Source organism: Uloborus diversus, chromosome 2 (assembly GCF_026930045.1).
Source record: "Uloborus diversus isolate 005 chromosome 2, Udiv.v.3.1, whole genome shotgun sequence".
Lineage (NCBI taxonomy): Eukaryota > Metazoa > Arthropoda > Arachnida > Araneae > Uloboridae > Uloborus > Uloborus diversus.
This window is the reverse complement of record NC_072732.1, coordinates 111,940,176-111,949,247: the sequence shown is the minus strand read 5'-3', so window position 1 is coordinate 111,949,247 and position 9,072 is coordinate 111,940,176. Positions and strand designations below refer to the sequence as shown.

The 9,072-nt window shown below is 34.5% G+C and overlaps 1 protein-coding gene across 2 annotated transcripts in view; it reads left to right on the top strand.

The window, feature by feature from the left end:
• Positions 1-138: 138 nt before the first annotated feature.
• Positions 139-9,072, top strand: part of LOC129217245 (serine/threonine-protein kinase Pink1, mitochondrial-like) — a 48,272-nt gene continuing 39,338 nt past the window's right edge. For both annotated transcript variants that reach the window (XM_054851520.1, XM_054851519.1), the window contains exon 1: positions 139-701. In XM_054851520.1, coding sequence (XP_054707495.1) covers positions 264-701 — 438 coding nt within the window. In that variant the 5' untranslated portion in view covers positions 139-263. The remainder of the gene's footprint in view (positions 702-9,072) is intronic.

The following is a 9,072-nucleotide window of genomic DNA, read 5'->3' as shown; positions in this document are numbered from 1 at the left end:
TAAATGAAATCATAATCAAAGCAGAACATAGTTGCTCCAATTTTTCATCAAAGCTCCCAAAAAATGATATATTAATTTAAAAAAATGAGCATTCAGTAAATATTTCTACTCGACGGTTCTGCAAAACAACAACCACAACTTACAAAACGCGAAACGTATTTACAGTTCTATTTTTGTTTTCTATTTACGTCTGAAATTGCGTTGTTGCGTATTATAAAGAGAGAATTAAAAAATTGCGAAAATGGATTTCGGTTGATTAGAAGATGGGGTTGACGAACCAATTTGTCAAATCGTTCTATTCCGTTAGGTCACATTTAGTGCCTGATTCGGCAAAACAATCTTCTTTGCACTCATTGCTTGAGAATGTAATTTTAAAAACCCGTGAATTTTTTGGTGTTGCGAACAAAAAGTGTAATTTGCCATCTGGTTTTTGTAGATATCAATACAAATTACCCGTAGAATATTTTCCTAATGTCTCAACTAATTCCGCAATACGAAAGTCAAAATTTATTTCTTATCGTCCAGGGTTTATTCAAAAGGTTACTTCAAAATGGGTTGTAAATTCTTTAGCCAAAAATGCTAGTAAAAATATATTGCATAGGAAAGGGCCATTTTTATGTTTTGTTGGATTTGCTCTCGCAAAGAAACCCTCCTTACTTACTGCTGATGAAGAAATTGAAGGAATATCCTTTAAAATTAGAGTAAGTTGAGCAATGTATGATATTTTATTTTATTTTTTAAATACCATTGAATTTTTATACATTCTTCATGTGTTTAATTTTTAAAGTTGAATAAAGGCCTATGAAACATTTTTTAAGTGTTCATACTATCATACTTCACTAAACATGTTATATCACAGATAGAAAGTACAAGTCCCAAATTTGCATTTATACAAGATGTTTGATATCTTTGGTGCAATCTGAGTTTTTCCTGATGAAAGTAATGGTGCAAAATAAGATGCATGGAATGAATGAAGCTGAATCAGCTTATACAATGATGACATAGGTTTTAGTCGGACATCCCCACATTCAACATGTGTTGTCTTTTGACAATAGGAATCAGGGTTGCCAGACATCCCGGATTTCAAGGGACAGTCCCGTATTTTGAAAAATTGTCCCGCGTCCCAGGGAACTTCCATACGGGACAGCTAAAGTCCCGTATTCTAGTTAATAGCCATATTTTGCAAGACGAGACATTATTTTAAAGGGAAAAAAATTAAAGTAACAAAACAAAAAATGTGAAGCAAAGAGCAATAAGAAAATTAAAGAGAAAAATTCATAGACGGCTGACTCTATAGTAAACTGCTTAATTAACTCATTGATTGAGTCAGACTTGGATTTAGTCAGTTTCATCATTTTGAACCGACAATATCAACGCTAATTTTGAAACAAAACGGTCAACATATACCCTACTTAGAGAGCAAAACAAAAATTTACTTATATCAGGGTGTTTAGCTTATATTGTTAGCATTGCATTTCGCCATGCTGCTGATGCTTTAGAAAAATTGATGTCAAAACTATTATTTTAAAAATTTATTCACATTTTTCTAGATCTGAAGCTAAGCGGAATGAGCCGAAGGAGTTTTTTGAGTTTGCTAACCTAGTGTTTAAAGAACTAGGTACTAAAGCATATCTCGACACGATGGCTAAGTTTAGCTCCTGCTGTAGATCGACTTATTAAATCTTGGCCTGCTCTCATGAATTATTTTATAAGCAAGGGAGAATCCATCTCTAAGCCTCTCAGAAAATTATTGCTTTTAAGTGAAGAAAGTACAGCAACAACATTTGAAACCAATGAGGTTCCATTAGTTTTCCATTTTCTTAGTAATGTGTCCCCTGTTTTTGAAGTTGCCCGTAAAAAACTTCAAAATGAATCTACAACTGCAGCTGATAACTTTATGATACTATGACACATATGGCAAAACAGCTAGAGAGCAGATTTGCAGATAAGTTTTATAAATTGTTCGTCAATAAAACCTTTAAACATCTAGACGGTGGAAAAATACAATGTCTAACTGAGGGATACCAGAAATTTTTTGGAACAGCTGTGAATTACACGAGAAAAAGTAGTTTGATTTCACAAATAAAAATCCTCTTTTTGAATTAAGATCAATGGCTTGAATGGATAAAGTAGTTTTCTGATTGTCAGCTATTGTAGAACAGTTACATATTGAAAATAAAGTATCAGTTGATGATCTATACGATGAGTTTTCACAATAAAGGAAGTTCTTAATAGGGCAGTTCTCAAAAGGTGGGAACAAAAAAGTTAACTTTGAGCAATTTCAAAAATTTTCGAATTTGATATCAATTTTGCTTTTATTCTATAGTATGCATACCTAGAACACAATATATGAACATGAAAAGACAGCAGGTATTTGTAAAAATTGTTAATTAGCAAATTAAATTAGCAGTCTGTAGGTAACACATTTTGGACATTGTTGTCCTGTAGGTAACTGATTTTGGACATCATCATAATGTAAGTTTCACCATTTTGACAACTGTTAATCTGATTTTTAACTTTTCCAATGAAAATTTTATTTACTACTTTTTGAATTTTGCAATTTAATGATAAAGAAGATATTAATGAAGTACTTGAATGGCCATACATACTGCTCTTTACATATAATAAAGTTTTGGAATGATTTTGAAGAAGTTGATGAAAGGTAGAAAAAAGCTTCATGGAAATAATTATATACAAACTTGTAGTTTGGTTTATTGGGACAAATAAGGAATAAAAATAGAGACAAATACGACATATATATTTTTAAAGGAAAAATAAATAAAATATGCTCTAAGAAAGAATGTAAAAAGTGACATCAGTTTTAATAATGAATATTTTTTCTAATGTCATAGAATTAAAACGATGTCTAAAAAAAATTATTGAAAAAAGAAATTCGTATTTCTTTTTGGAGATCGTTAAATTTTATGTTTAAAAGAAATAAGAGAAAAAAAAAATCTAAAATAATAAAAGCGGCGGGGAAAAAAAAAATTGCTAGCGCAGGTAATAAAGGCGCCAAAACTGGTGCAGCTGAGGATTAACTACATTTGTCAAACTGGAATCCCTCTCTGGTAACCTTTATCTTATCGTATACTGTGTTGTCGCCAACGGAGGTTTGCTTGGCGATTTTCGCGCAAAATGGCTTTCGTTCGATCATAACAAGCCATGTTTCTACTGTAATTTATGTATTGTTCAATGTGTAACGTATTAATAATGCAAAATACCAATGGATTAAAAAAGATAACATCATAATAATCTTTTTTATTGATGTTAGAAGACAGTGGATTATAAAAAAATTATAAACGGACAGACTTATCGGCGTCAAGATCGTAACGCCATTTGGACATGTCACATGTATGTTTAAGAAAAATTATTTTTCTTCTAAGATACTGCATAAAAGCTTATGAAAACACTTTTAAACAATTAAAAACTGATTCTGAGGATCGATAAATACCTTTAAAACGAAAACATCATATACAGTGAAACCTCCCTTAACGGACACTCCCGAATAACGGACACCTCTAATTAACGGACATTTTTGCAAGTCCCAGTCCCTCAATATAGGCCATTCCATGTAATTCACTCTGAATAACGGACACTCCGAATAACGGACAGTTATTTCACAAAAAATTTCGCTTGCGATCGTAGCACTTCCGGTTTTTTTTTCTTTTCACAGAATATCTTAGTAACTGCTTGCATTACAAAGCTTTTCATCCTCCACAACTGATATCCCCCCCCCCCCCCCCGTCATTTCCTTATCACTGTTTCTTGGAATTAAAAGGGTGGTAATGGGCAGAGGCAGCGATTGGGGCTTAAAAGTTGGGGGCAGAAAAAAAAAGAACTAAAAGGCATGGTACTTTTTGCGGGCAGCAAAAAATGAAAAAGAAAATAAAAGTCATAATTTTGTAACCGCTAGTTTTGAAAGTATTGAAGCAGATAAGTGAAAACTGATGTCAGTCTAACAATTAACATACGTTTTTTTAAAGATTTTAATGAATTTTGTACACAATAACTATTCAAAAGTTACGATAAAAAAGAGGAAATTGGGCGCTTTTTCTAACTGGGGCTCTCAGGAGATGCAATTGAGCAGACCGGCGCCGGTAGTAGTTGGCTTTATGGCGCCGTGGTTTCGTTGGGTTGTTTAATTTTTAGACATGAAAAAGATTTGCCCATATTCAAGGTCATATTGCCAACTGTCAATCATACATCATGCAATAGTGATACTCGAGATAAAATAAATAAATTAACCATAAAAAGTGGGGGGGGGGTGTTGCTCCGCCGAATCGCCGCCGTTGGTAATGCAAAAAAGAGATGTCAAACTGTTTTAACTGTTTACTTTAATTGATTAAATGCTTTTTAAGACAAATGTGTGCTGTCAGTATACTTTTATTAAGAAAAAACAGATTAATTACACTTGACGTAAAATGTAGTAAACCTTTCGCAATTGTTTCGATTGTGTTCTAAAAAGGGAACAACAGCCCATTTTGAAAAAGGTAAATTAAGTAGTTCCTCCTAATAGCAGACACCTCCCAATAACGGACAAAACTTCTAGTCCCTTGACTGTCCGCTATTGGGAGGTTTCACTGTACTTAGTTCTCAAATAATAGCATTGTAAAGATCGTAACTTTTGGACATGCATCAAATTTCAAACTTACTTTTTTCTAAAATCGTTTACAAATTAAATAATCTGTCTTTACTTTTGTTATTTGTATAAAATATTAACAAAAAATTATTCAGTGTAAGATTCATGCCTTTAATTTTTTTTTTGAAACGTATGGAAATAATTAAAAAAAAAAAAATTTTAATGGTACATTTGCTCAGTTAACGTTTTGGTATGTCCAAAATTGTGCCATTTAGCAAAGAAAATATATTTTTTAAGGACATTTGAAGAGCTTTTTTTCCATAATTTATGTCAATTCTTGTCTCTATACAGCATTATAATTTACCTCAAAAATTTTAGAGTTAATTAAAATGAAAGTTATTTGGTGTTGAAGCTTCAAAGTTGAAGTCTGTGTTTGCTCCCACCTTTTTAGAACTGCCCAATAGCTTAGTTGCACAGAAAGCTATAAACATTGGCGATAAGTGGCAAATGGTACATTAAAATTATTTTGCTCATTCAGATTTCTCCATTGGCTGGTATGGCATTAAAAACCAAGTTTTGTTCCATGATTCCTTGCATTACTATTTCAGATAAAATAGTCACGTTTAATAAGAAAATTTTTCAATTGCACCGTCGAACTTATATAGCAAGCGCAAGTAAAAAACTAATTAGCACCTATTCCTATCAACGTCGATCTGTTTACTGAACTTCGTTCTATTGCTTGCTTTATTCTTTGAGTTAGAGTTTCTCCAAAAATGTGCTCACCCATAAACATACTGAGAGGAATCTTCCGAAAGCTATTAAAACTTGGTTGTTTATCACCCCTTAAAAATACATAACCAGTAATTGCCCTCAATCTCAAAAATATACCCCTACCCCCTTTTACTTCTCCAAACCTATCCCGTATTTACTGTTCTTAAATCTGGCAACCCTGATAGGAATGATGTCAATATGATTGAAATATCATGAGACTCTGTGTCAGCATTTATTATGGTTCATTCTTCTCAGATTGTAGCTCAGGCCCCTTTTATTCTTGCATCAAAAGTGGTGCAGAATTTATGCTTTGAAACGTGTATAATAATTTTCTTTATTTTAAAAAAAAGATTTTGCTAACGCTGCTCCTTATGAAAACTTTGTTTCTGAGTCATTTGCTGTTATGGACTCCACAGCTCTAAATGTATTTTTGCCCCATTTTCTTGATTGGTGAAATTAGAAGACAAGGCCCACCTATCTGATATTTTTGATCCAGCTTGTGTAATAACTATTTGAAAGTGTGTTTTTTAAGTCCCTGGTTGCTATATCGTAAAGATAAGTCGGGGAAAAAAAATGAAAAACATGCCACTTGGAGCAAATCCTGCTATTTAACGTATTTCTTAAATTTATTAATAGCTTATGGGTAAATATTCCAGCTGTGAACAATAGCATCTTCATACTTCACTTGCTTTAAACTTGAATTAAAATAATCTTCTCTGTTTTTGACTAAAAATGTCAAGTATCTGTCAAAAAATGCATTTCAAGCTCATATGCCGGTTTTCAAAGGCATAGCGTGACCAAAAATGAAAAAGGGGGGGGGGGGGGGCACCAGGGCTTTCACTAAGAAAGGTGTTGCCCCTCCCCCTTTCCCCAGTTTTTCAGAAAACCAAACTTTAAATGAAAAATTATCATATAAGCTTTGTGCTACAATATGATTAAGGTGAAAAAACAACGTAAATAAAGCACAAATATTCGAGAAAATGCTTTTTCTCGAATATTTGTGCTTTATTTACGTTGTTTTTTTCACCTTAATCAAACCAAACTTTAGTCGAATAAAAAATGAATTGGTGAATAAACATAACTTCATAATTACCGTAATTATAATTACATTTCTATCTTCTTTTTTTTTCTTTTGCCTTTTTTTATAAAAATATTGTGGAAATCGCAGAAAAATGGAGAAAAATTTATGTGCCAACAAAATATGTTTTAAATAGAGAAAAAGTTGGAGCACAAGATGTTCTGCTTGTTTAAGGGGAAGGATGAGTCTGAGAAGGGTTTCATTTGCACTAACTGTGTTGAACTCTCAGAAATCAGAGTTAGGATGCTTACTTTGGAGGGTGAGTTAGCATTAGACTGTAGGAGTGTAGATGGGATAAACACTCCAGAGGGAAAGGGGGAAGTTAGTAAAAAGGAGGTGGGCATCAGCTGTGTATTAGATAGTGGGAATATTCCAGAGGTAAAGGAGGAAGTTAGTAAAAAGGAGGTGGGCATTAACTGTGTGTTAGATAGTGGGAATATTCCAGAGGTAAAGGGGAAAGTTATTGCTGAGGCAACAGACTGGGAAACAAAGGGTATAATTTTGGGAGATTCAGTGGTGCGTGAGGTGGGAAACTCAATAGGCAGAGTTAGACGTAAGGTGGCTAGATGTTGTTTGTCAGGGGCTCGGGTGAGAGATGTAAATAGGGTGGCTGAAAAGAAGGGGGTATTTAATAAAGAGGATGTAGTTACTTTGTGGGTGGGAACTAATGATCTAGGCCATAGTAACAACAATGAGTTTACTAAGGAATGGGATTCCCTGTTGGACAAAGCAACCAACTGTTCAGCAAATGTCCAAGTGGTTGGTTTGCTTCCCAGATATGGAGTGCATAGGAGTTGGTTAATCCAACGGGCTAGGTGTATGAACCTGGTACTCAAGGAAATTTGCGTTAAGCGTTGTATCAGGTTTATTGATGTGTGGAGTAAATGTAAACGCGATTGGATTGCTAGGGATGGCCTGCATCTGAGCTCTACGGGGGTCAAAATGGTTAGTGGTTTGGTTTTAGAGGATTCAGAATCAAAAAACTAAGTTGGAATGGGGGACATGCTTTAAGGAGCAGAATTCGAATGGGTACTAACTATTGGGATTTTAGTAGAAACGGAAATAGGGTGGCTAGTAAGAGAAAATATTTTAACAGTTGGGATTCAAATAATCGCACAGCATTAAAGGTGACATGGACTTACTTAAGGTTTTTTATACAAATGCTCGTAGTATTAGGAACAAGATGGAAGAGTTGAAAAGCATAACAATAGACGAGAGGTTGGATATTATTGGAGTTACCGAGACATGGCTACCGGGCTACCGAAAGCGATGATGATTTATTATCTATTGCTGGGTATAATTTGTTTAGACAAGATAGAGTAGGTAAAAGAGGTGGTGGGGGTTTTTTTTTATGTCAGAGACACTTTAACTTGCAATGAATTGGTAATTAATGATAAACCTAATGAGATTGATATTATTTGGCTAGAGTTGATGAGCAATAAGGGCAATAAACTACGTTTAGGGAACATTTATAGGCCACCCAACTTAAGCCAGGGTCAAGATGAACAGATGTTTAGTATTATTAGTGACATTTCAAGCAAGGGGTCAGTCATTATAATGGGAGATTTTAATTTTCCAGGAATTGATTGGGATAATTTTTACCATAGTAATAACAGAGAAGAGGAATTTTTGAAAGTAATTGGTGACTGTTTTTTAGATCAAATTGTAACTCAGGGTACTCAACAGGACTTGATTTTGGATCTAGTTTTCTGTGATATGGAAGGTTCTGTTCAGGGGTTATGTGTAGGGGAACACATTGGAGACAGTGACCACAACAGTATTAGGTTTGGGATTAAATTTGATACGCACAAAGTAGAGAATTTTAGGTTTGTGCCCAATTTCAGAAATACTGATTTTGTGGCACTTAGGCAGAGTTTGAAAGCAGTTTTTTCTTCTGGATTGGACAATAGCGATGTAAATCTTCAGTGGGCAGAGTTTAAGGAAAAGCTAGCGAAAACGGTTGGGGATCATGTTTCTTTTAAGAGAAAGGGTGTCAACACTAAAATTTGGCCAATGTGGTTCTCCAGTGAAACTAAAGACGCTCTAAATTACAAGCAAGCTGCTTTTCATAGGTTTAGAGAAACTGGTCACAAATACAAATACAAATGTGACGACCAGCAACAGGCTCTGGGCCCAGCTAGGCTGGTGCTAGTCAATTAATTAGTCCCCAATGCAGATCAATGGCCCTCTTAAAGCTATCCACTCCCTTGCTCATTACCGCCTCTTCCGGTAAGCTATTCCAAGTGCCCACGACCCTGCTAAAGTAGTAGTTTTTCCTGATTTCCAAGTTAGCCCGAGATTTAAATAGCTTAAAACAATGACCCCTTGTCCTGCTTTCCCCGCAAAAATTTAACCCATTTACATCTTTCATTTTGAGAAATTTAAATAACTGAATCATGTCCCCTCTGACTCTCCTTTGCTCCAGGCTATACATGTTAAGCCTATTAAGTCTGGTATCATAATCTAAATCTGAGAGTCCCCTTACTAATTTAGTTACCCTTCTTTGAACCCTCTCCAATACAAAAATAAAACATTGCACATTGCAGATAGGCTCCAATATTGTAAGGCAAGGCGTAAATTTAAATATTTGGTACGGATTCAGAAAAGAGAGTTGGAGCAAAGACTGGCAGATAACATAAACAGG